This window comes from Sminthopsis crassicaudata, chromosome 4, assembly GCF_048593235.1.
Source record: "Sminthopsis crassicaudata isolate SCR6 chromosome 4, ASM4859323v1, whole genome shotgun sequence".
Classification (NCBI taxonomy): Eukaryota; Metazoa; Chordata; class Mammalia; order Dasyuromorphia; family Dasyuridae; genus Sminthopsis; species Sminthopsis crassicaudata.
In genome coordinates, this window is record NC_133620.1 from 454,820,595 (window position 1) to 454,847,289 (window position 26,695).

Consider the following 26,695-nt stretch of genomic DNA (forward strand, 5'->3'; position numbering starts at 1 on the left):
CAAGAAGGTGCCAACGGAACAGAATTTTTCAAAATGTCTGTTTGGCATTTAAGGTTCTTCACAACCAACTTTTCTGAATTAATTTCACATGATTTTCCCATCATGCATTTTGTTTTCCAGGCAAATTAGCTACTATTTCCTATATATAACATCTTCTCTCCTGGCTTTCCCCTAGGCCTCTTCTATCTCTTAGGAGACTTAGTTCACTTCCTCTTCAAGCTGAACTATCATTTCCTTCAAGAAGCCTTCACTGATCTATTACTAAGAATAATTAACAATAATAATAGGTAGCATTCCTATTGTATTTTAAGGTTTGTAAGGTGGCGTACAAATATTCTCTCATTTATCCTCCCAACAACTCTGGGACATATAATCATCATTTTACAGATGAGGAAACTGAGGCAGATACAGGTTTGTCAGCCAATAACCATTTATTAAATGCCAATTATGTAACAGGCATTGTGCTAAGTGCTGGGAGTACAAAAAGGGACAACAGAAAATACTTCTTGAGAAGCTCACGATGTAACGAATGAAGGTTAAGTTACTTGTCCAGGCTCATGCAGCTAGTTTCTGAGACCTTCCCGACTCTAGGTCAAGCCCCCTATCCACGGTGCTAGCTAGTTACTAATCTTGCTCCCAGAAACAACTTTGTATATTATGTATTCTCTAATTCCAACGTTAGTGTCCACAATGCCTTCCTCTGAGAAGTTGTTGTTTCTTCCCAATGGTGTTTGTGCTCCTTGAGAGCCAAGACTCTTAGTGGTTTATTTTGGAACCCAGAATAATGCTTGGCACTCAGGAAGCACTCAGAATTGAATTCCTAGGGCTGTAAGATTCTAAAATCAGACCTCACCTACTAATATTAAGCCCTTCTGCCTCTCATTATTATGCCAAAGTAATTAGGCATCCCATGACTCCGAAGTCCCTGGAGAAGCACCTGGATTTCACCAAAAAGAAGACAAGTGATCTGTAAAGTGGTGATTATTTGTCCAAGAGTTGTTGGGAGGATTAAATGAGATATTTCTATACCACCTTATAAACCTTAAGATACAATACGAATGCTACCTGTTATTGTTGTTAATTATTCTTAGCAATAGATCAGTGAAGGTTTCTCTTTTAATACTTTCCATCTATATAGGGAGAAAGAATACTCAACCTAGTTCTGAACTTGGAATCATGGGCTTAAGTTCCAATCCCGAAAGGAAGTAAGATACAAATTCTACTAAGAGTAAACCACTTGACCTCTCTGAGCCAATTTCCTTTCTCTGCAAAATGAGGGGATTAGAAGACTCCTAAAATTCCTTCCAGCTCTATAACTTAAGGCGGTCCTAGACCTCTGCCTGTTTCTCACTAGTATCCATTGCCTCCTAGCCTCTGCCCACCTCTATCTATCATTTTTCATTTGAGCTCTTATGGGAATGGTTCCCTAAACACATGATACATTACAGGATAGAAAATGCGGGTGGTGCAGTGGATAGAGCACCAGTCCTGAATTCAGGAGGACCTGAGTTCAAATTTGACCTCAGACATTTAACACTTCCTTGCTCTGGGATGATAGGCAAGTCATTTAACCCCAATTGACTCAGAAAAAAAGAAAGAAAAGAAAGAAAGAAAGAAAGAAAGAAAGAAGAGAAAGAAAGAAAGAAAGAAAGGAAAGAAAGAAAGAAAGAAAGAAAGAAAGAAAGAAAAGAAAGAAAGAAAGAAAGAAAGGGAAGGAAGGAAGGAAGGAAGGAAGGAAGGAAGGAAGGAAGGAAGGAAGGAAGGAAGGAAGGAAGGGAAGGAAGGAAGGAAGGAAGGAAGGAAGGGAGGGCGGTAGGAAGGAAGGAAGGAAGAAAGAAAAAGAAAATGTATTGAGAGAGTATTATTAAACAATGTAGATGGTAAAGTAGAGAGGTGGATAGCTCCTAAAACATCATTTCTCAGAACAAGATAGGAAAAAAGTGGAAATTGCAGGACAGATTTCACCTTTATGTAGGGGAAAGTACTACTGTCCAAATGTGGAAAAAGCTGCTTCAGAGGTAGTGAGTTTCTCCTCACCTGAAGTGTTCAAGAGAAGATGGAGAAAGGATTTGATAGAAATCAAACAGGGCAGCTAGGTGGCAATGCAATGGATGGAACACAGACCCTAGAAACAGGAAAACTCATCTTCATGAGTTCAGATCTACCTTCAGATATGACTTTGGTAAAGTCACTTCAACCTGTTTGCCTCAGTTTCCTCATCTGTAAAATGGAAAAGGAAATGGCAAACCTCTCCAGTATCTCTGCCAAGAAAACTCCCAATGCAATCATGAAGAGTGGGATAGGACTGTAACAAAAGATCAAGTGAGGTGACACACATGGAGCTTTGCAAATCTTACAGGGCCGGCCCAAGAAAATGTCTTTCCTTCCTTTGCACAAGTAGAAGGAGACTCTGGCTGTAGAATACTACTATCCTGTCAGACACGGCAGATTTATTGGTTTTGCTAAATTAATTTCTCTTTTCTTTCTTAATCTTCATAACAAAGAATGGCTCTCTGGGAAAGAGAAGGGAGAGATTCAGAAAGGAAGGAGATGTTAACAATAAGCCTCAATAAAAAGATTTATTTTCCAAAGCATTTTGGGGGTAAGTCACTTGTCTGAGGTCACCCAGCTGGTAAGTGTTAAGTGTCTGAGTCCTCCTGAATCCAGGGATGATGACCTATCTACTGCACCACCTAGCTTTCCCAAAAGGATATTTTTTTTAAAAAGAAAGATCTAACAAATTGTACAATAGACAATCCCTTCAAAATGCTATATAACTACATGGTTATTGTTAGTAGAGGGCTTTTTGATCAGGGACAGGTGGGATTAGATTCCAGCTTCCAACTAAAGCTATTCCCAGTACCTGACATTCTCCATCCCACCTCCGTGCCTTTGCTCAGGCTGTCTGTCCTCCAGGCCTGAAATGCCTTCTCTTTGAACCCCAACTTTTCCCTTCAAACTTCAATTAGAGAGAAGTAGAGAGGAATGAACAAGTCCTCTCTTTCCTGGGCATCCTTCCTGCCCATACCTATTCTGATAACTCTGTTAGTGCTTTCTGTTCTCTCCCCTCCCCCTCAAAAAGAATTACCTTGTATTTGATTTGGATAGATTTTGTATTGACTTATCAGAACATATGTTGCTTTCCCATAATACAGGGTAAGGTTCTGGGGACAGGAGGTAGGTTTTTCCTGCCATTGTCAGTCTTCTCCCCACCCCCGCCTCCACTTTCCCAGCCCAGTGTTAGGCAGGGGGCTAAGGGCTGGGCTTGTGGTTTCCTTGGCGTAAGGAATTCTTGGATGGGACAACTCCCTCTACTAATATAGATCAACACGTCTACTACATAGAATCTCAGTGATTTGCCCACGCCACATAGCGAGTGTGTATGTCAGAGGTGCAAGTGGAACAGATGGGGCAATTGAACCAAAGCTTCGTGAATCAGATTAAGTGGATGGTCTCAAAGACCTCTTCTGGGCAGACACACCCTCTGAGCATCCCCTACCCTCACTAGCTCCCAAGCTACAACCTCCTCATCTCACAGAGGAAGAGCTAAAATGAAATCACAAAGGATTTTTAAAAGCAAAATTAAAAGATGAAACCAGGAGGGATTTTTATAGTGAAGTGGGCATTCTAGCCTTCTGGCTCTTTCCCCACCCCAGTCTTAGCTTATTTGTTTTTATTTTTTTGCTGAGGCAGTTGGGATTAAATGACTTCCCCAGGGTCACACAGCCAGGAAGTGTTAAGTGTTAAGTGTCTGAGGCTAGATTTGAACTCAGCTCTACCTTCACCACCTCCCTGGCCCAGTCTTAGCTTATTTTGAAGCCCACTACTATCAGAGGATGAGGAATGAGAGTCAATGATCCTCCTGCTCCATTCCCGGGAGTCTCTGGGACTTATTCCCAGGCAGAGAGGGAGGAGTCCTCTCCCTCTCCCCAGGCCTCAGGGTGAGTGAGGGCACAGGAGATGCCTCAGTGACAGATTGTTGGGGGCATGAGGGAGGGGCAAGACAGCTGGCCAGGCTAGTTAGAGCTGGAGACTCCATCTCTCTCCAGGGAGTAAAAACATATTTGCCCTGTGGTCCAGTCCCCTCTTCAAACCCTTTTCTGGACCCCGGCCAGGCCCCAGTGGTAACTCCTCAGACACATTCCCTCCTCCGGCATAATTGGAGGGGGTAAATCACAGAATCTGGGAAAGGCTGGGAGGGGAGCGGGGGAGGGGTGGCGGTAGGGATAAGGGTGAAGTCAGGAACATGGAGGGAAAGGATTTTACAGGGAACTCTGTAATGAAGCACCAAAAACAGCACGAGAGTTTGGGTTAGAAGGTATCGAAGGTCCCTCCAATTCTGATATTCTGGACTTAACAGCAATAACTGACATTTATGGCTTAAAGACAGGAGAGCGCTTTGTGCACATCAGGGACTGGCGTGCGATGGATAAGAGGGTTGGGGGGGGGGGGAGATCTGGGTTCCAGTCTTCCAGACGCTTCACTAGCTGACTAAGTCATCCGATCTCTCCATGCCCACGAGGCCCCGTTCCAAGGCTAATCAGCAAAGAAGGTGCGAACCAGGATGGTCTGACAGGCAGTTTCACCGCCCAGGCGCTCTCCACAGCCGGAAATCACGGGACTACTTCCCACCTTTATCCAGCCCTAATCTCAGACGGTTCCCACATCAACCTGGGAAGGTAGGAAGGGGAAGAACGCCTCCCTCTCCCCCGAGGATCAGCACCTTCCTGGGAAATGTCCGCTTCTTTGGGGGAGTTGCCCTGGAGTGTCCTATCTGACCCTAGGTGACAAAGACATTGCAGCGATTGGCCATCTCCTTACTGTGAGGAGCTGAGGCAGCTGGGGGGGGGCAGAGCCCAGAGTCACATGGCTTCGGGGTGTCTGCGGCTGGATTTGAACTCAGGAGGATGAGCCCCCTGACTCCAGGCCCAGCACTCCATCCGTTACGGCGCCCCCTAGCTGCCCCTCACTCCACGGGGTCACAGAGTCCTAAAGGGACTGGGGGAGCGCTGAGCTGTCTCCTCAGGTAACAGTTGGGAAACTGCGGCCCAGGAGAGGGGAAGCGCCGCTCCTGAACTCTGCAGCTCTGAGCCTCCCAGGGTGGGAGCTCGGAGAGAACTGGGAGGATTCCGGCGGGACCCCCGGGCTCTCTGCTCCACCCGCGTGGGTGGGGGTCACTGACTAGCCCGGGACCATGGACAGGTCACTCATGCTCCTGGCTCCAGGCTCCGGGTGCAGGAGCTTCCCTGGGTTTGTCTGGTCCCCGATGGGCAGAGCAGCAGGTGGGGGGGGTGCAAAGTCCGGGGGCACCAGCGGAGGAGGTGGCTCTGAGGGCCTCGTCAGCCCCACAGCCATCCCGTCATTCCCCGATTTAGCAGCTGGGCTGGGGGGATGGGGGGAGAATGTCTAGAAGAGCCACAGCAAGAATAGGAGTGGGGAGGAGGTCAAGATAGGGAGGAATGAAGAAAAATGGAGGCAAGGGGCATGGGGAGGAAAAGGGGATACGGAAGTGTGGCAAGGATGGGGGAGTGGGCAGCGGCCAGGCGGGACGCTGGGAGACCAGCCCAGCAGAGAGGGGCGCGAAGCCAGCGGGCAAGGGCAGGGCAGGGCGAGGAGGGAAGGGAGAGCGGGGGCTCCCGGCCCGACACCCCCGACAGCTCCCATTTTATGGGCCAGATAACTAAGTCTACAAAGTGGCGCTAAGTGCCCGAGCGGGTACCGCAGAGGGTCTGGCCCAGGCCGGCCGGAGAGCAGAGAGCCCAAGTCTGGGTCAGGGGTCCCGCCGGGGAAGGAGGGGCGGCCGGCCCCACCCCACCCCCCCGGGCCTGCCCGGCGCACTTTCCCCTCCACTGGGCGGGCCGGAGGCGCTCCCCCGGCCGGCCCGCCCGCCCGCCCGGCCCTGCCCACCCTGCCCCCGGCCGCGGCCGCCCAGCCCGCGTGGCTCCCCTCGGCGCGGCCCGGCCGGAAGCTCCCCACGGTCACCTGCAGCGCCCCGAAACCCCGAGCCCGCTCCCCGCCCCGTACCCACCGGCTGGCGCGGCTGGCGAGCAGCGGCGGGCTGCGGCTCCGGTCCGGGCGAGGTGGGGCTGGGGGCCGCCGCAGCGTCCTGGGCTCCGGCGCCCGGCTCCGAGAGTCAGCAGCCCGGCCACTCCCCCAGCCAGGGCCCGGCGGCGGCGGGGGACAGCAGCGCTCCGCCTGGCGTCATCCCGGCCAGCTCCCCGGGATCCGCGAGCTGGCGCGCGCGCGCACACTCACACACTTACACACATGTGTGCGCGCACACGCGCACACACACGCACACATACACACACACACGGACTCGCACCCCGCCCCCAGTCCCACCCCTCGGCAGGCCCCGCCCCCGGCCCGGCTCCTCCCGCCCTGCCCCCCGCGGCCCTGCCCCCTTTCCCCTTCTCGGCTCCATTCCCCAGATCAGGCTGCGGACGCCCAAAGGAAAGCGCACAGACGCGGCCCCCTCCTTCCCTGAACGGTCGCGGGGACCCCCACCCTCTCTCTCCCCCCCGCCCTCAGGAGTCTCAGAGTCCAGAGTTACGCAAGCACACGCAGAAAACCCTGGAAAGTCCCTCGAGCAACCTTCCCAAAGGGGCAAGGACCGAGCGAAGTGCGACCCCCGCCCCCTCCCCAGGACTGTCCCATCCCGCGCAGCCCAGGAGCCGGGGCCCTACCGGAGTTGATGGCCTTGGGGTCAAGGGCCAGGCCGGGGGCTTTTCCTCCCCAGCCCCCTCTCACCACAGACCAAAGGGCGGAGGTAAACTCCTTCCTCTGCCCCACAAAAGGGCCAACAGGTTAGTCCCCCCTTCTAACAGACCCCAGAAGGATCCGGCCTCATCAGCCCTAGAATTTCTCTTGGGCCGAGGGAACAATGGCCCCAAAACCGTCCGTCCGGGTTCTAGGTATGGAGTGGGGGGCACCTTAAGGCTCACCTGGTTTCCACACTTCCCCCACCCCACGTAGTAAAAGAGGAGGAATCTCCTAAAGAGACAAGGTATTCACAGATAGAAATTGACAGCCCGGGTCCAGCCCCGGCCCCTGAGTCCGAATCCAGCGCTCTTTCCCCGCACGGCGCCGTCTCTCTCTGGCCACCGTATTCCAGCCCTTTTCCAGCTTTGTCCAGATCCTCTCCTGATCTGCAGAAGGCACAGCCTCCCTCCCTTTCTCCTCTCCTTCCCCTCCGTCCTAGCCCCAGTCTCCTAGCACAGAGGAGAGCAGCAGAACCGCTCTCCACCTCTCCCCATCCCAGCCCGTGCTTCACTCACGTGGCCTGAGCACCCCCTTTCCATCTGTCACTCAAGTGACACGAGCACCCCTTTCCTTCCTTGCTCCAGGAGGGTGAGGAGCCCCTGATTCCCTCGGTTAGTCTCCATCCTCCTGAGTAGGAACGTGTGGATGTTAGTGTCTCCCCTCCCCCCATCCCTGCATCCTCTCTGACTTACACTTTTGCAGGTGCCATGGGGGTAGACCACCCGAATGATCTCCCCCGTGGGGATGAGTTCCACTTGCAGCGCCATCCCAAGCCCAGCGAATACTCAGGCCTCCAGCGAGAGCCAGGGCCTGTGCCCACAGCTTCCTGCTGCTACGGCAGCTAGGAATTTATGGCCTCAGGCAGGGCTTGCCACTTGGGTTAGGTTCAAGTCTGGCCCCAGGGGATGTGACCAAGTCCCTCCTCAGGACGCAGCCGGACAGTGGCCCCAGGGCTGGGGCTGAGAGCAGGAAAGGGAAGAGCTGATAGGGGCTGAGGAAATGCCTGCTGCCCCAGGTAACCAAGGGGAATGATGAACCCCCCCCTTCTCCAGGATTCAGGGCTTCCGGTCAAGAGGAGGGTGGGACATCCCTCTCTCCAGCTCCCTTGCCACTCCTATGATTTGGGTCTTTCCTATTCACTCCCAGAAGTCCAGGCGATCCGAAGCTTTCCATTCTTATCTGGGAGGGAAGTGGCCGAACAGGGTGGACCAGGTCAGCCCAATGCGGCCTCAAAGGACAGGCTGCTAATCCTCTCCCGGACTTGTACCCCACTACCTGCCTGCTGAGCTACAAGCACTCCTGGCTGAACCTCAATGCTGGGGCTTGGAGAGGCATCCTCAGAGGGATTGTGCCAGGGAAAGGGCATGTTACAAAGGAGAAGATGGAGATGCTGTGGCAGGCCGTAACTGAGCCTGGTAACCAGGGCTCTGTCCGAGCTGGGGCGGCTCATTCTCCCTCCCGGGCCCTTAACTTTGGACCCTGGCTCTTTGCCATCTTCTGCTGTAGGGCCTCAGCCTGTCAGCCTTTGTCTGTCCCTCTCCTGGAGCCTGCTTTCTCCCCAATCCTTTCAGGAAAGGCTGAGCATCCGGGTTTAGTGGGACCTCATCTCCCAGCACAAGTATACCTGAGGCTGGATTATAATCCAAGCCTCCTATCTTCCCTCACCCTTTCCCCCAGTGCCAGGGCTAGAACTATCACCACCACTGACGTCTTTGGCTTGGGAGAAAGAATTCCTCATGCTGCTCTGGCAGGAGGGGGAAAGGTTCACTGGAGGGTTGACATGTATTCTCTCCCACTGAGTCCCAGGAATTCATCTCTTTCCTCCCCACCCCCAGTTCTCTGGTGAGCATCTTTTAGTTGTGTGCTGCTTCTTCCCTCCCCTGCAGGCCCACACCCCAATGTTCCTGTTTTCCCTCTCCATTTTCATTGTTGTTAAATCACAGCTGACATTTTCCTGGCCTGAGTTGGAGCCCTTAGGACTTTTGGCTGTTCCTTGTAGGAAGTGAGAAAAGGAAGTGGAGAAGGAAATCACCTTTCCCAGATGGAGAGGCTGGAGCCTGGGAGATGGGGGGTTCCAGCAGCAGGGAGGGAGACATTCCTTTCAGCCCCATCCTTCCAACCACCACAGGACACCCCACTCTCTTCCTTCACCCTCCTCGCTGCTTCTCCCTCCCAGGAAAGGCCAATGCTTCCTTCCTCTGGGAAGCACATCCATCCAGCAGCAGGTTCACTTCTGGCGGCCACACAATGGCCCTTATCAGGCTAGGGAGTCAGGTCCCAGAAAGAGTGAACGGACACCATGTCTCGGGCACTTCCTGTTTCCACAGAGGAGGCAGGGCTAGGTTCAGAGCCGCCACATATCCTGATTGGGGAGGGAGGGGGATGTCACCCCACTCCAGCTCTCCCCTACCTCAATTAGGGCGAGCCTCCCCCCTTCCATCTCACAGAGGAATCCTGTTAACAGAAGGAATGTCTGTGTGCAGGGTCCTTCTGGTAACATGAGGGGGTGGGGTCAAAGAGCAGAGAAAATGAAAAGAGCACACAGGCTAAAAGAGACAAATAGAAAATCCAAATTGGAAAATCTAAAAATATCACTCCACTGGACATCAAGTGATCCGCTTCTGAATTCTACCAGAAACTAGCCAGGTGACTCTGGGGAAGTCATTTTTCTAGACATTTCTCCCCAGTAGGATCATGGGATCACTGAAATTCCTTCCAGTGTGGACAGTTTGTAAACTATGAGATGGACCCAAACAAAAGAGGCAGAGTGGTGATGGTAGAAAGAATACAAGATCAGGCCCCACTGGGCCAGAGGCCAAATTCCCCCTTCTGCTACTTAACCGGGAGATGTCAGGCTGTTTCCTAACCTGTAAGAAAGGCTGGAGTAACTCTTTAAGGTCCCTTGCAGCTCTGAACCATGATCTCATGAATAAGCTAGAGGCAAGAGAAAGCCGTCAGATCATCGGCCTCTCATCAGTGCCATACAAATAGCAATTAGACCAAGAAACCTGGATCCTTGCCCAAAATGGGTCTTTCCCTTTGGGGCCAACACAGTGTTTTCCCGGCCCCTTGTCCCCAGGAATTGGAACCATTTTGGGTGAAACTTTTGAGTTAGATCTAGGAGAGGTAATTTCAAGGTGGAACAACACAATGACATGGGGAGATGAGAACACACCAAGTACAAAGAGTGGATAGGCAGGAATATAGGATGTCAAGGGCAACATGGCTTCTTGGGATAGGTGGTGGTCATTAGGGGAAGGTGGGCATGAGACAAATGCAAGGTGACGATCAGCTTGTTTCAGCTAAAGGCTGGACTAAATAGTGGGGAGTGGGACAAGAGGCAAAAACAAAGGTGTGGTACTAAGGGACGGGTCAATTCCCGAGAGCTTCCACAGCTGTGGATCATAGTGTCTGAAGGAGCTTCGGGGCAGCCTTTGCTGACACAGGTATTGTGGACTGGGAATGAGATAAATTGGAGGCAGAGAGAGGAAAGAGGTCCTAGAATAGCAACTGCCCCTCAGTCTTCTTGTATCATTCTCTCACACGAGGAGATCCATTCTGGGTTGGATCTCCAGCAGCCACTGTCAGGTGGCTCCCGTGTATTCCAGTGTGGTGTCCCTGGTTTTCTAAGCTTCTAGAGCCACAACCCCCTCATTTGGAAGCTGACAAACTTCAGGCTCTAGGGGGTGGACTGCTTTGGATTGAATGACTGGTCCAGAAGTCCGGTCCACTTCCAGACCTCCCCATGCCCTGGCACCACCAGGAATCAGAGGGGACTGATCCCCAGGGCCCTTCTATCCCAGGATCAGAGAGACTTTCATCCATCATCTTCCCCTGATTCTGGGGCAGCCGCTTCCAAGCACCATGAACAAGAACACACCAAGCCACTCTAAAAGCCACATCTCTGTTCTCAAATATAATAGACACAGATACCCAGAGTCAGGTTGCTGGGCTGGGGAGCCGGGACAGAAACAGCAGAAGTGAAGGGAGACATTCGAGGCTTCCAAAGGGGAAATGTCAAGCAGCCACTAGCCTGGAGCCCCCCTCAGTGAGCTTCTCTGCAGAGAAGGGGGCTCTGTGGTCACTGAATCGACCCCCTCCAGGGGATTTTGGGAAGGAGGGAGGAGAGAACCGCAGTGATGTCCCAGAGTGGGCTCCCTGAGATGGTCTTTCCTAGGAGACTAAGGCAGAGTTGCCAGTGACCCCCAGAGACTGGGGGTGTTGAATGACTCGAAAGTTTCATGATAGTACCTAGAGAGGAATGTTTTTTAAAGATCCCCGGATGGCCCTAACTATCAGCTTGCTCAGTCCACAGAGGGGTCCCAAAGTCGCTTCCTGTGGGCCGGTGTCTCAGTTCAATGATGCTAAGTGAGTTGGCTTGTAAGGACCTAATTGTTAGGGAGACGGACTATCCCAGAAAAACTGAAAGGCTGTGAAGATGAGGAGGTTCAGGGCCAGCTCCTCTGGTTCCCGTGACTCTGCCGAGAGGGAAGGTTGGAGCCACAGCTGCCTCACAACTAATGTCAGGAGGCATCAGACTGACTGAATGCCCCCCACCCCATGACCTGAGGCTGCACCTTATTGCCAAAGGGCTTCCTGATCCAGGACCCTCTTGACGAGACAGTTAGCAATCTGCTACTCTATCGACGCTATAGGCCTAATTCTCCATACTGCAAGAAGGGCACGTTAGGACACGGCCATTACTATGTCACCCCTGCCCTGCCACTGGCAGAGGGATACGCTCTGCCAAAATTCCTCCTAAAACTTGGGGGCCTGCTGCCAGCTGGTCAGAGGATCCCATACAGATCTGGCTGCCCATCCCTGCCAGCCAGAGCCCTGGAGATGGAGTCACGGGAATGTGGAGCAGGCGCCAGTTGGGGCATGTGGCTAGCAGCCCCACCGAGGACATTTTGAAGGCAATTGGCCCTCCCTAGGTAATGGGGCAAGGCAGGAGGGTGGGAGGAAGAGACCCGGAGAGGAAGCAGAGGAAGGGGGGAGCATCAAAGAATCCCCTGTTACTCAGTTGATTATTCTTGAGAATCCACTGCAGGTGGAACAGCTGGCTTCATCTATATCCTGGGAACTGAAACCTAATCCCAGTCCTGAATGAGGAACCAGGAGGTGATTAGGGGAGGTGGGCGGCTCTGCAAGGGCTGTCCTTGAGAGAAATGGACATACAAGCAGCAGCCATCCCCCCATTGAGGCATTCACCCTGGATCAATACATCAGGGGGTCTCCATTCTTTTCTCTCCAGTCTTCTGGAGTCATGTCATTTCTAGGGATCTGAAAGAAGAGAAAAGGTGGTAAATTAGTACCTAAGGGTGGGAAGCGGGCAGAAGAGAGGCATTTCTGTCCCAACCTCTTTACTGTAATTGGGTTTTTTCAAAGTTCCCCAAATGAAAGTTTATGACCTTAGAGCAGCTCTCTCAAGGTGACTCCCTCTTCCCTTTGCTTTGCCCACTCCCCATTTTGGTCCACTCTGTTACCAGTAATTCAGTTCTTACCTGAAAGGGTTCACTCAGCCCCACTACAGCCTGAAGGTCGTTACTATAGTAACTGAGAAGAAACTCTCCCCCTTCCTCTGCAAAACTGCTGGCATTGATATAAACCTGAAAGAAGTGGAAAGTGTCAGCTGGAGGCCCGGACACTTACCCATTTGCCAGCCCAGTTCCCAGCCTCTCTTTCAAGGAAAGGCTCTGGCTCTTAGGTAGCAGAACCAGCATTTGGCCCTCTGTGCCTTAGCTTCCCCCTGTTCACTAACTCCTGCCAACTGTGCATTTCTAGTACCTCTGCTGGGCACATGGGAAGGAAATGTAAGATTCTGGGGAGCAGGAGCTACTCATAGGGAATGCCTGGCTCCTGAGTGGGCTCAGTGGGTCCTGGGTACCTTGTTAAGCCCTTCATTTGAGGAGATCAAGTTGTCTTTGACCCAGGCATAGGTCACGTAGTCCTTCAAGTGGCGTATCACAACCTAGCAGTTAAGACATAGTAAGAGTAGGGGTTAGTCAAGGGCCTGGGTGCTACAAGACAGACCCATGTCATGGTCAAGGGGGCCCATGGCTTCCCCACTCAGGCTTGTTGGAGGTTCCACAGGAAGAAGCATCCAGAGATAATGGAGGGAGGTGGGGCAGTGAATAGAGCACCAGCCCTGAAGTCAGAAGGACCTGAGTTCAAATGCAGCCTCAGACACTTAACACCTTCTAGTGTCACTTAACCCCAATTGCCTTTAAAAAAGAGAGAGAGAGAGAAAGAGAGAGAGAGAGAGAGAGAGAGAGAGAGAGAGAGAGAGAGAGAGAGAGAAAGAATATATGAATGGAGGGAGGAATGGACTACACAGAGCTACAAAATGATGGATCTCCTGTGTCTGCCATGAACAGAACCTCCAAAATGCTCCAGTGACAGAGCCCTACCTTATACCCATGGTCCCTACTCATTACCTTGTGGAGACCAATCCAATCCCAGGGGCTGCTGCTGAAGTCAGGGCTTTGGATGTAGCTGATCACCAAATCATAAGGCGTGATCCACTGACTCTCAGGAATCAAAGTGATCGGTGTCGTTAATTGTTGGGACTTCAGCTGGACATGACAGGAGTGAAACTCTGATCATTAAGCATCCTCCTAACCTGAGGGACAGGGTTGAACTCTATGGAGCAGCAGAGGGGCATCAATGGGGGGGCTGTTATAGGAATCCACGGCTGCTCCATGACGTGTCCTTAAGGGAAGGCCTCTTGCCCTGAGACCCCGAGAAAGGGTCAGAGTTTGGCTGGCCAGGAAGATGAAAATATACTGTATGACCAGAGGCTCACCTCTGGGAGGATCAAGGGACTACTCTCAGCTATTTCACAAGAAAAAAAATGCTACTTTAAAAGGAGGGGAAGCCCGTCACTGATGGAGCCTAGGGAATGGAAAGAGGAGACAGAGGGGCAAATAGGTAGTAAGAAGTATCAGTGGCCCAAAAGGAGATAATATCATTGAAGCGGAAGACGTCAACTTGGATGAACCTTCTACATAGGTTCCAGGTGTTCCCAAACTCAAGGGTAAAACTGCAGAATTAGAGACTATGGCCTTAATTATTTCTCTATTTCCAGAGAAGGGCAAGTAAAACAGTTGGCAGTCTTTATTTTGGTGAGAAGGCCCTGACTCTGAGCACAGACTAAAATAATTAAGACTCTTCTATTGAGAAAGGCAAAGAGCATGATTGACACTTATGAAATCAGGAATCTGAGCAGGTAAGTTTAGAACCAATAGGAAGAAGTCCTCCTTCACAGAACGATCAACAGATAAGGAATGCCTGATCTTGAGACTAACAGAATCCAAAATGGCCACTGAGGGAAGACGGAGAATCCTGAATCGGCGAGGGGGATAAGCTGGCCAATGGAAATCTCTCCTTGTCCATTTCTTTGGGATCTCTATTAGCAATTAAAGATCGGGCTTCAAGTTCCATGGGCTAATAAGTCCAGGGAGGGTTTACAGGAAGGGGGAGGCTCACCTCTAGCTCAAAGGTTGCTGTGACTGGTTTGTGGTCACTGATTTTATATTTCATATGGCTTTTATAACTTTTCAATATCAGAGAGAAGAAGCTCTCACATTCCCCAGGTTCATCAGAGTTATCAAAAGGGTCTTGCTTCAGCCTCCAAAGGATGCGGTCGGTCCATGCTGGTTTTCGTTTTTTCTCACTGAATTCGTAAGGAAGAATCAGGATAGTTCGGTGTTTATAACATCAGGAGTAAAATGCTGGACCATCCCAACTGCATCAAATAATATAATGGCTTCTAATGACAGAAATCAACATGTACAAGAGGCCTGTGGTAATGGATGGGGAAGGGCTGCTAAACTGATAGGAAATGCTGCTGCTAATGGTCAATCACAAAGAAGCAAGTTAGAAAGTAGGAACTCTTCTGATTTTCCTGCATTGCAAATGAATGCAATCCCATGATTTGAAAGATTCTGACTTTGTATGCAAAGTATTAGTGTGCAAATCTAAAATTTCCTCCTCTTAAACTAAAGCAGCATCCATGGCCCCTAGGAGCCAAGAGTAGTCCCAGAAAGGAGTCCTGATAGGCATCCCCATTAAGGGCTGGCCCAGAGTGACACCATGGACCAGATTGATTCCTTCTCCTTAAGGCTTACCCTTCCTCTGACCCCCCTCGGTAGAGCACTGAACTTAAACTTTACAGAGAAAATAAAGGTCCTGTATTCTTTCGTTTGCATCTCCAAAGCCCTAGATGTCATTTTCCATTCTCTTCCTTTGACTAACATATATGATGAAGAGGTAGCCTTTCTCCTCGATGAAGCCAAAATTTGAACTTGCATCCTTGGTCCCAGTCCCTCATTCTCCTTTCCACAATCATCATCTACTCCTGATCTCCAATCTCTCTTCTCTATATCCCTTCTTTCTCTCTTCCCTTTCATAATCAAACTCTTTTAAAAAACTGTCTATAATCACTATTTCCAGAATATCCTCTTCCCACATCATGAAGAAATATTATTCATCTCTAAAGAATTGTTAAACTCTTGAGTTACATATTGTCCCATGTATAACTGACATCTGATTAATACAATGATCAAAAACAATTACAAAGAATTCATAATGATGAAATGATATTCACTTCTAAAAAGAGAACTGATGAATTCAGTGCAGTATAATATGGCTAATATGGAAAAATGTTTTACATGATACCACCTATATAACTATTATCATTATTTGCTTTTCCAGTGTGTGGAGAGAATCTAAATTAAAAAAGAAAAAACATTAAAAATCATTATGAAATACTTTCAAAAAAAGTCTTCTTAGTTTTCTTCTTCCTGCATAAGTAATACCCAGAAAGCCACAGGGCACATACTAGGCCCTACCTTCACCTTTTGGAAGAGCTGTGCAATAAATTCACGCTCAAGTTTAGTCTAGAAAGATTTTTGTTTCTTTTTTTTTTTTAATTAAATAATAGTTTATTTATTTATTTAATTAATTTAATTAATTTATTTAATAGTTTATTTAAACTATTCAATAATAGTTTACTTTTCCAAATAGGTGTAAAGATAATTTTCCAAAAAATTCATTTTTGTAAAATTTTGTTTACCAATTTTTTCCCCTCTTCCCTTTTCTTCCCTCTTCCTAAGACAGCAATGAATCTGATACATATTATACACGTACAATCCTTTTAAACATATTTCCATATTTGTCAGAACAAAAGAGAACTACCAAAAAAAAAAAGCAAGCAAATAAAAATACATATTCAGTCTCTCTCTAGAAGCAGATGGCAAGTTCCATCCTAAGTCTACTGGAATTGTCTTAGATCACTGAATCGCAAAGAGCTAAATCTATCATAGTTGATCATCACACAGTCTTGTTATGACTGTGTACAATATTCCCTTGGTTCTGCTCACTTCACTTAGCATTAGCTCATGACATCAGCCTGTTCGTCATTTCTTACAGAACAATAATATTCCAAAATTATTCAGCCATTCCCCAATTGATGGGCATCCATCCAAATTCCAACTCCCTGCCACCACAAAAAGAACTGCTACAAACATTTTTATAAGTGTGGGTCCGTTCCCAAGAGTTTTGATTCTGCAAATGAAAATACTTCTCTTATCTAAAAAGACAAGTTAGTCCTTCTGCATGTTTTTTCCTCTTTCAGTTGCTAGAAAATCCAAAAGCCAAATTTATTGCCCAAATGTAACAAGCAGATCAATTCTGATGTCTGAAAACATCATCGCTTCTCATCTGAGATGTATTCTGCTTAAAAATGTCAGCTGCTCCATGACTTTGGGAACAGGGAAGGAATGAGTCTTAAATAAAAACAGATTGATCTTTCCACAATCTGCTTGTCATTCCTCTGCTCACTGTCTCTCGTGCCTGCTTCATCAAAACCAAACTCATATTTGTCCTAATTCTCCCCAGTGGCTCCTGTTCTTCCTTCTTCCCTCAGAGCCAACTCCCTCCCCCTTTCACTTTCCCCATAACCCTTGTGGTCCCACCCAAATTTGGCAAGGGATTCTAACCTGTTATAGCAGCCATGTCCTGCTAGTACTGTACTCATTCTCCCTCCTCCCTTCTGTTTATTTAACCAGCATAATTAAGGCCCAGACTTCTGATAAACTGCTGTCTGTTCGCCCAAAGTGACTTTGTCACCTTATCTTTAAACTGAACTAGGAACCTTCTGATATGCTGATGTCTAAACACTGGGAGTTACAAATTAAAGACCCAAAATGGAAAATACTGTACTCTAGAACTAGCTCTACCTGAAGCAAGCACAGCCCTGCTCCTGCAGGCCGGTACCCCACACATATAGACATATGTCACTCCTCAGTGAAACTTTTAAAAGGCTTGAAGACCCTTTAGTGCACTGATGGAAACCCCTAACATGTGCATGATTCTTTCAGCTACATTTTTCACTTGATTTGATCTTCACAACAATGCTATGTATTATTATCTTCGAGTTCCAAGCTGTGAAATGGCTTACCCTAAGTTAGACAGTTAGTAAATGTTAGAGGCCATATTTAAATCTAGGATCTCTTCTGACATCAAGTCCAATGTTCATTCTACTATATCAGAATTCTCTGGGTGGAAAAAAAAAAAATCAACCTTTGTAGGCCTCTAGTGATTCTTTCTTTAAATGAATGTTCCTTCCTAAGTAAGGGGAACATCTTAAGGAGTCAGTATACTTTTGCCTTTTTAGCTTTATTCAAAATTAATCTATAACTTAGCATGTAGCCTTTTTTGTAAAATCACCACATGCTGCTGAAAAATGTATATTCTTTACTATTCCTTTGAGAGGATTCCCTAAGACTTTTAAATCTAATTTTTCCAAAAGTCTATTCAATCAGTTTTATATTTTCCACTTATGTTATTTTTCTGTTTATCAAGCTCTGAGGGAAGCATTAAAGTTTTCTATAATTATGATGTTGATTTCTTTTAATGATCCAGTTAAGTTTTTCCTTTATGGGGGTAGCTAGGTGGCGAAGTGGATAGAGCACTAGCCCTGAATTCAGGAGGACCTGGGTTCAAATGTGATCTCAGACACTTAACACTTCCTAGCTGTGTGACCCTGGGCAAGTCACTTAACCCCAGCCTCAGAAAAAAATTTAAAAAAAGTTTTTCCTTTATGAATTTAGATTCTATGTCATTTACTGCACACATTTAATGTCATTTAAGTGCTTTTAAGTAGAATGTAGTTTTTACATTCATCTTCTCAGGATAATGTAAATTTTTACTTTTGTCTTGCCTGATAGGATTACAACTTCTCCTTTTTTTGAATTGCCTGATTCTGTACTACCTTCTAATTCTTATATTTCTTTTGTTAGCACCTAAAAAGGTTCAAGGCTCCCCAGCCTGAGCTTCTACTTCTGGAAATTCCTTTATCCCTCATTCCTCTGGTGGGTGAAAAGGCTATATGTAAACTGTCCTTCTGATGCACTTTCTCCTTAGAGAGATTTAACCTGTTGTCTCATCGGGTCCTCATCACTCCCTCCTCCTTATTCTGAGAGGAACGGGACCTTTGTAAGTCACTGATTTCTTTCTCTGCTTCCACTTTCTCCCTGTGGATAAACCTGAGACAGTTCTTTATGTTCCTGGGAGGCTGCTGGTTTGTGAATTGGGAAGGAAGTAAAGCTTCCAAAAGATGGCAATTGTTTCTATTCTTTTTTTGGATGGCTGCTTCTCCTCTTATTTTCCATCCTGGATCCCCCAGTCCCTTTCTCCAAACCCCTTCATCCATCATTCCCTCCTAACTAGCACCTTCCTGATCCACACAATGCTTTCCCAGGTCTTCCTACAGTTAGTCCCACCCTTGGCCCCTCACCTGGAATCATAATTTTCTGAGTTGATGTCAAATTTATAGGTTGGCTGGAAGAGCAGGGGACCCTCCTGGAACTGCTGGAGCAGTGAATCCGTCTTCTTGATCATGTTGAGCTACAAAAAAAAGATGCCTCATTGCCACATGGCCAAAAAACTGGGCGCTGGCTGAAGACCAAAGCTTCAGGATAGAATGAGAGCAGGGGCAGGGGGAAACATGGCTGGAGGAAGAGTCCTCAGCCTCTCCTGTTCTCTCTGCTATCATTGTAAAGATGTTATCCAATGCCCTGCCAAGGAAGGCACCAAATCTCTCAAGTGCTCCCTACTGCTTCCTTCGTTACCCTCTTACTCTACAGGAAAGGAAGCCAGAACCCTTTTGCAAAACCTATCTGCTGCCCCAGACAAAAGCAGCTAATGAGACTCCGAATGTCTTTCTGGGGGCAAACAGTTGACATATCTTAAAAAGGAAAGAGGTTGTCAGGGCAAGCTCCCCCACCCCCAGAGTTAAGGAGATCATGCACTATAGGAAAGACATGTACTTGAGAGGCCTTGGGGGTGGTTAAGGCGAAAAGGGAAATCAACCCAATAGAGAGGGAGGAAGAGAGGGAAGGAGGGAGGGAGGGAGAAAGAGCAGTGGCTGAAGTGGCCTGATAACGGGGCAGTGGGGCTGCTGGGAGATGACCCCTCAGAGCTCACAGATATGTGATTTAGCCTGGGCAGAAAAGCTCTGTGGCTATGGGTTTTCTACAGTTAGGACAACGAATCTGCTAGAACTTTCTTAAAGTAACAGGAGTGGTACACAGCAGACAATCTCTTGGACCTAAGCCTGGACACGGGTTCCCAAAGGTCACTCGTGGGAAGGAAGGTGACAGGGACAGAGAATGAACACCGAGGAGATCTTGGTCCTCCAATCCCTTCAGACTGGCCTTTCACCAGGCTGAGCGTCCAACAGAGAGCTTGCTTTCTTTATTCACTACCTGGTCTTTCTTCCAGAGGACGCTGTAGTGCTTATTGTTGATGGATTCCTGGACGAAACACAAGCCGTAATCCTCAATGCGAAAGTTTAGGTCACCGAACCACACGAGGAGGCTTCAGAGAGAAAGTCAGAATGAGCATCACCAAAATGGAGCCTGTGGACACCACTAATGACATCAGCTCAAGCCATTTATCATCAAATGGAGGGAAATGACTAAATCAGATGTAGAGGTCATGACCTCCCTGGCACCCATAGCTGGCAAAGCCCAAATGGAAGGAGGGTAAAGCAGCTTTATGGCAGGGGACTCAGGTGCCTGGTACCCAGAAATACTTTCACTCTTTCCAGGCCAGAGGGGTGGGGGTCAGATTAAATAACCATGCTCTAACCCTGGCTGCCTCAGTGGGAAGAGAGGCCCTGGCAAGAATGGAAGTTCAGGTTTGCTCTCCCAAGTTAGCCAGGATTCCCAGGGCCCTGCTTCAGGAAGAGCTCCTAAGGAAAGAATGGACCTCTTCTCTGCATAGACAAAGGGGCAGGGCACCGTATGGGGGTAAGAGAAAGGGAACAGGATACCAGGTAAACGGTCATGGTGGTTTGGGGAAAAGTTCAGAAAGCTCAGCGTAGATTCCTTCAAACTCACTCATGATCCAGGATATTGGGGATGTCTTCCTTCTCGAAGTTCTGCATCTCCAGGATCCTGTCGAAGTCGTTGAGCCGCTGGTCAACATTAGAAACATGGGCCGGCAGGTGACAATTGAGGAGGCACACAGCATAGCCATATATGCGGAAGCAGATGGCGACTCCCCCTTTGTTCCCCTGTCAGGGAAGAGGGGCAACAACGATCCTGTTTCCCTGGGCTTCCCCTGATCCCCTCAGGTTGAGCCACACCTCTCACCCCAGGGGAAAGCTTTCCTGCCACACGTGGGCCCGCCCACTTTCCACAAATCCTCTAAGCTTGCAGGGGCTCTACTGCACGGGGCCAGGTTTGGGAAAGGGCCTAGAAATTCACTTTACGCATGTTTCTGTCCTACTACAAAATCTTTTGTCCATTTTTACTCTGTGATGCAGACCAAACCCCAGCCAGGCATTACCCAGAAGCCACCGAGGCCAGTACGGGTGTAGTTGGTGTAGATGCCGGAAATGAAGGGCACGTGCTGGCGCTTAACGAAGACCAGTAGGAGGAGTCCTTGCATCCTGATGGAAGATACCTGTGAGACAGCGGAAGGATGGGCCCCCAGTTATTTCAAAGCTAATGGAATACTGTGGGTCTTCTAGTGCCTCCAGCTTCACCCTCAGACCCGTGACCTCCCCTCCACCCACTGATGCGGTCTCTATGCCTGGCTTGGTCTGACGGCTTGTGACCCCACTCTAAGACTTGGGGAGAGGGAAAAGTTTAAGAAACCCATTCGTGGTAATCTGTGTCCATCCTGAGGAACAAAGGAGAACAATGATTCTCTTCCATCTCCCCCTAAGCCCAGCTAGAAAATCTGTGGTCATAGCTCCATTTTTCTTGGAGATGCCCCGAGACTTGTTCAGAGGAGCCACTCACCCTTACAAAGTATGCCCACGATGCTAAGAATCTCTGATACTCCCTAAGCCCCCAGCTGTTGGGGGAAGAGGGGCTGGGAAGGAAGCTTTTACTTAGGGCTCCTCAAATGTATAGTCTTGAGGAAATAGGAGATGATCCAGGGGGCTAAGGGGTGGGTGATGCTAAAAGCAGAGCAGAAACCTAACATAAAATGGGAAATAGCAGAGGCCTCCATCGCACTTTCTAAGTGACCGTTTCTGGAGCACTTAGCTCTAAGCTGGAAGAGGAAATCTCCTGGGTGGGAACGTGTCCTAGGGCCTTCCAGGAATTATGAAACCTGAGCCCTGGACTCAGGGAGTTCCAAGGTGGAAGACACAGCAAAGTGGGGAAACCCCAAGAATGGGGGGTGGGGTCCGAGGACAGGAGGCTGGACACTGCTTTCAGCTGATATTTCAGGAGAATCTCCAACGGCTCTGGTGGGGCACACGTGAGACAGACTGAATTCAGAGTGAATGGGAGCATTAACAATATACTCTGGTTCAGGAGGTTTCCAGTTTAATCCCATACTGCCTGGCAAGTTTGAATCCTGGCTTGATCCCAATGGCAGCCACTCCTTCCTGGGTGGGTGTCCTAGACAAAGGGCTCCTCGCAGGTACCCAGGGCAGGGAGAGACATGTTGAAAATGGGTGGGGCAGTGGCTGTCATAGGGAGACATCAAGGGGAAGTTTTAAAGTTTGGTAGAAAGAAAGGACAAAGAGGAGGCTCACTGATTGTGAGTTAGGAGGAAGGAGAGACAAGGAGATCTGGTGCCAGTGGCCCTGGTGTTCAGGGGGAGCCCTGGCCTTCCCTAGTTCCTACCCAGGTTCCTGCCTCCTAGCCCAGGCAGCCCGAAGGTGGGTGTTTGCCACGGGTTCCTCATTGATGCTGACTCCCTAGTTCCTTCAGGGGTCAGCCTTGGGGTGCAGAATGCAGTGGGGTGAAGTCATTTCCTTAGTATTGCTCTCTTACTAAGTTGCTGCCCACATAGCCATGGGAGAATCCAAATAACCCTAACTTGGCGGGGGAGGGGAGGGGAAAAGGAGAGTAGGGAAGGGAGGTGGGATACACAGAGAGAGCTCCACCCCGGGGCTGGCAGATGGTGGCACTGGCTTCATCTGAAGGGGGTTAGCCCTGATTCTCAGGAAAGTGGCAAGGAAAGGGAAGGATCCAGAGGCCGACCTGCCCCATTTGTTTTCTTTTCCCCCTCCCTAGGAATGAGAATGAAGAGATTCAGATCTGGATCGGTGAAATCCTCAGGTCAAAGGAGTGGAATTGCCAGGGGGGTCTATTGGTCTGAGGAAATCACCAAGATAATATCCCTTTCCAGCCCAAGGCGCCTCTTTAGGCCTGCTGAGGTTTGCCCCAGTGCCCCAGCCTTCTCTGGGCTGCTCCCTCTCCCTGGCCAAGAGGTAGAAGTCCCCTGGGGCACCAGTGTCACACCCCTCCTCCTCTGGTGTGAAGGGCGCCTGGTGCACAAGGCGGCAGACTCGGGAAGGGCTGTGTCATGGAAGGAATCTCTGGGGGGAGGGACGGCAGAAAATCTAAAATCAAAGGGTCAAATTGCCCTTTAGACTTGGCTGGTACCTAATGAGAAACCAGACAACACTGAAAGCCTTACAAAGAGGGCGGGCCCAACAGCAGGGTCTTGAGGGAAATCAAGGTTTAGAGTTTTAAGTAAACAGGAGATAAGAGGAGAGATGTAGGCCAGAGAGGTGAGGGAAGGCACTGAGGGGCCCCATTGGTTCCTGCGAGCCACAAGCCCTTCCCAAACAGCAGCTCTTTGATGCCCGATAAAACCGGGCAACTACACCAGGCGCCGCCCTTTCTGCATCTGTTCCCCCACCCACTCAGCTCCCAGACACAGAGAGACCCCTTTAGGATGGATGTCAGGAATCATCCAGATGGAGCCAGGGCCTCCTCCGGCCACTGTGGAGGACAAAAGCTTCCAGAAGATGCCCAGAGGAAAGGGAAGTGTTTTTCAAGCTGAAGAGACAGAAATAGCTGATGACCCTGGACAATACCCCACACTGAGAGGCCGCAAGTACAGCCCACTGGCTTCACCCCTAGTGGGGGGGGGAGGAGGAGGGGGCAGGGATTAGGAGGCTCCAGTCCCAGGCACTAAGGCTGACGGGGTAGAGGGAGAGAGAATGGTCCCCACTCTTGGAAGGATAGGGAGTGTGTGCTGGTGCTGGGGGGATGTCATTTCTGTGAGGGGTGGGGGTGGGCCAGGGTGGCATGTGGCCAAGTTTCCCGGGATCTTCCTGGCTTACTCCCTCAGAACTAAGGGGAAGCAGGCAAACTAAAGCCCGGAACGAATGGAGGGGAGGGTGGGGGGGAGTCCTCAGGTAAAAAGCCAGTGAAAAACATTAACCTTCCCACCCAAAGCCAGATCCCAGGATCCCTCTGTTACCTTGATATAACCCAGGGGGGCAAGAATGTCCATGAAGAGCTTGCTCCATGGATCTTCAAACGCCAGCTCAGAAAGGTAATTGATGAGGCCACACTTTACTTCCTGTAAACTGACCATTCAGGGGTCACTGTCTTTGCTGCAGAAACGCCGTCCTTTCTTTGGAGCCTGACTGTCCCCACACGTCCCTTGCTGGAGCTGACCCAGGGCCCCACAGGCTCCTGCCTTCAGGTGGAGCACGGGGACAAACGGGACCCGTTCCCCTCTGCTTTCTCCTGTTATCCAACCCCCTCTCCAATGAGTTGGGTAGGTTTACCTGATTTCCAGTGATCCCCAACAGAAACTTACCCAATGACGTATATGTCTGGGCTCGGACACTTGTTGTCAAGCAGAAGCAAATCGGTGACGTCGGAGGGAGGTGATGCACAGGCCACGTTCCAGGTAATGACGTGCAACCTGGGGAAGAAGGCACGGTGAGGCGACAGAGCGCGAGGGGTCGGGGAGTGGGAGGGGCCCTGGTCTCCACTCAACTGTCTTTCTAGGTGACTGAGGACGGGATAGGAAACGGGAAGGTTTTGTATCTGACTGGGAGAAAAAACGAGACCTAAGTTGAAGATATTTCTCCTTCAGCCTTTTCTCCCACAGCAGGAAAGCCTTATCCAGCGTGTGAGCCATCTCCTCCTGAATGTCCTCGTCTGAGCTGATGTCCTCCACGCAGGTCAGGAGCTGCACCACGCGCTGCCGGAGGGGCGAGCGGCCCACCGAGCTGGTGCTGCTCCCGCTGGCGGAGCGCTCCCACAGCGACGGGCTCTCAGAGTCGGGCAAGGAGGAAGACAGGCTGCTCCGCCTCTCCATGGGCCTGACCAGCCCCAGGCGGCCTCGAGCCTCTGAGGTCCGGGAACAGCCACGGGCCTTAGAAATAGCCTAAGGATCAGCTTCTACGTGGTGGGATAAAGCGCTGGGCTTTCTTATTCAGGGAAAGTCCAGAGACTGAAAACAATAAATAACAGAGCATTCATTTTCTTTCTTTCTTTTTTTTTTTTTTTAAAGAGACTTAACGGCCAATCCTGCTAAGTCTGAAAACTCTAAGGAGAAACATGTGATCCCTGCTCGGTATATCTGGAATTTTCCCTCAGTCAAGTGAAAGAACTTTCTATTCCTCCCTTCCTCTAAGCCAAGTCACCTTTTGAGTCGTAGCCCATCCCCACATGTCCTGGGGACAATGAAATGACCCCCTTCAATCTCAGGGGATCTGGGGTTCCCTCCTCTGAGGCTTGGGAGAAACAAGGGAAGGAGGACATCAGGAGGAGCCCACCCCAAAGCCCTCCGGGCATGGGCCTGAGCCCCCAGCGGGGGATGCGTCCCTAGGGGACGCCGGGAAGCACTGATGGCCTCCTGGCCTACACAAGTTTTCCCTCCCAGTTTATAGCTAATGAAAAATGGAGACAGAGGCTGGATCCGGCCGGGAGGCAGAAGAGGGAACCACCGGAGGCCGCTTTCTGGTTCCTGGTGGAACCCCTTGGAAGGGGGAGCGCCCAAAGGTTACTGGGAAGGGCTCCGAGGTGTGCGGACTCGCTGCATGGACTGCGCATGCGCACAGATGTCCGGGGCGCTGCTGAGATTTATAAAGGTTCATCAAAGCTGAATCCGGCTCGCTTTCTGTCATCGCGGATTTTCTCAGCAACCGCCACTACTAGTATAGATGTTAAGGGAGGTCTTCCTCGGGGAAGATGGATCAGACCAGGGGGTGGGGCGGGGGGCGGCTGGCCCCGGGAGGGACCTGTGGCAGACGGCACCTAGTCTGGTTTTTGAGGGGCGCCCCCAACACCGGCTATCTCACTCCTCTCCCTCCCCTCCCTCCAGCTCCCTCCTCTCCGGAGCAGGGGCAGAGCCCCCCCAGGAGGCCGCCCGTGCTGCTCTCGGGTCTCTGGTGGAAGGTCTCCCCCTGCTGTCCACCTCGGAGCCGGGGCCGCGGCTCCGGCCTCTTTCTCCCGCCCTTCTGGGACCAGGCCGGCTCCCTGCAGCTTTCTCTCCCCACAGGGGCTGCTGACAAATCCTCGCTCCGAGCTCGGGTCAGGGCCCCTTTACCTGGGAGCTTCGGAAGCCGATCCCGGCGGGCCCAGGGAGGCCCACACCCCGAAGCCCGGAAGTCCCCTGCCCGATGCTCCACTCCGGGACTGACCCGGGACTGACACCCCGGGGAGGCGGGGGCGGGGGGGGGGCCCGGGGAGTGGGAAACTAGCGAGCCTCCAGCCCGCAGTGGGGGTGGGGCAGCCGAGCCCCTCAGTTTCTTCACCTGAAGAATGGGGATGGTGCCCCCTCCCGTACTACCAGAGAGAAATGAGTGGGAGGAGGGGGAAGGATGGAGGGGGGAAGGGTAGGAGGAGCAGGAGCAGGGGAGCGGGCACCTGGTCACCCCGCACCCTCTCGCTCCCCTCCCCCACAGGGGTGACAGCTTGCATAAGTAAGGATTAATTCCGCCGCTAGCCCACTGCCGGGAGGGGGGCCGCCCCGCCCCGCCCCCGCCCCTCACCCGAGACTCTTCAGGTGCCTCATCTTTTTGACCGGCAGTTCCATGGCCTCGGTGGCCTGGGGGTCTGTGACAGGGGAGGGAGCCCACAATGAGCCCGAGCCGGAGCCGCGCCGAACCCGGGCCGGGCCCAGGCCGCGGCAGTTACTCCCACGCCCCCCTCCCCTCGCCGGGCCCAGCCGGCCGAGCCTCGCAGGCCCACGGTCGGGAGGGTGGGCGGCGGGTCCCGGAGGGCGTCTCTCTATCTCTCTCGCCTGTTGTTTGTTTCCTTTCCTGCTCGGCTTCCGTAAGAGGCGGGTCTTGAGAGCACGAAGACTCCTGGGTGGGTGCGGGCAGGGAAAGGGGCGGAGCTTCCAGAAAAGCGCAAAACCCGAGGCAGAGGCGGGACTTGGGGAAAAGGGAGGGGACTGGGACGGGGAAGGGGAGGGAGGGGATGGGGAAAAGGGGCGGACCTTTCCTTGTCACCTGGATACGACGCAACGCAGCCGCCGCCAGCGTTCTCCCGGCTCGGGACCGGCTCCCCAGCCCGGAACGTGCAGCGTCTCCCCTGCTCCGGACTACAATTTCCAGCATGCCGCGTATTCAAATAGGGGGGAGCTGGGGGCGGGGCGGGACGGGGTGGCTTCCGGCGCTCGTCCCCCTTCCCCCCCCCCCCCCCCGCTC

The 26,695-nt window shown here is 50.9% G+C and overlaps 2 protein-coding genes across 7 annotated transcripts in view; both read right to left on the reverse strand.

The window, feature by feature from the left end:
- The window catches only part of MYO1C (myosin IC), a 40,958-nt gene extending 33,363 nt beyond the window's left edge, over positions 1-7,595 (reverse strand). Inside the window, exon 1 of one of the 2 annotated variants that reach the window (XM_074263840.1) lies at positions 7,455-7,595. In XM_074263840.1, coding sequence (XP_074119941.1) covers positions 7,455-7,529 — 75 coding nt within the window. In that variant the 5' untranslated portion in view covers positions 7,530-7,595. Of the gene's footprint in view, positions 1-6,028; positions 6,275-7,454 lie in introns of those variants that run through there. The other variant, XM_074263842.1, reaches the window with a different exon arrangement.
- Positions 7,596-10,647: 3,052 nt separating this feature from the next.
- Positions 10,648-26,517, reverse strand: INPP5K (inositol polyphosphate-5-phosphatase K). Of its 5 annotated transcripts, XM_074263834.1 has the most exons (14): positions 26,287-26,517; positions 26,036-26,099; positions 24,107-24,492; positions 23,851-23,958; positions 23,506-23,614; positions 20,620-20,736; positions 20,169-20,344; positions 19,533-19,644; positions 18,563-18,672; positions 14,251-14,437; positions 13,200-13,337; positions 12,650-12,733; positions 12,267-12,371; positions 10,648-12,045 (listed from the first exon to the last, which is right to left on the reverse strand). In XM_074263834.1, the coding sequence occupies exons 3-14, from the start codon at positions 24,355-24,357 to the stop codon at positions 11,980-11,982; spliced, it is 1,563 nt and encodes a 520-aa protein (XP_074119935.1). In that variant the 5' UTR covers positions 24,358-24,492; positions 26,036-26,099; positions 26,287-26,517; the 3' UTR covers positions 10,648-11,979. The 5 variants fall into 5 exon arrangements, with proteins under 5 accessions (XP_074119935.1, XP_074119934.1, XP_074119937.1 ...); XM_074263833.1 differs by lacking the exon at positions 24,107-24,492 and having other exon boundaries at positions 26,287-26,508; XM_074263836.1 differs by lacking the exon at positions 24,107-24,492 and having other exon boundaries at positions 26,036-26,319.
- Between the last annotated feature and the right edge of the window lie 178 nt (positions 26,518-26,695).

Excerpts from the sequence above, each read along its gene's own strand:
- INPP5K (XM_074263834.1), bottom strand. The coding sequence starts at position 24,357 with ATGGAGAGGCGGAGCAGCCTGTCTTCCTCCTTGCCCGACTCTGAGAGC. Across the intron at positions 18,673-19,532 it reads TCCTCTGGAAGAAAGACCAG|CTCAACATGATCAAGAAGAC; the intron begins GTAGTGAATAAA and ends TTTTTTTTGTAG. Across the intron at positions 14,438-18,562 it reads TCAGAAAATTATGATTCCAG|TGAGAAAAAACGAAAACCAG; the intron begins GTGAGGGGCCAA and ends TTACGAATTCAG.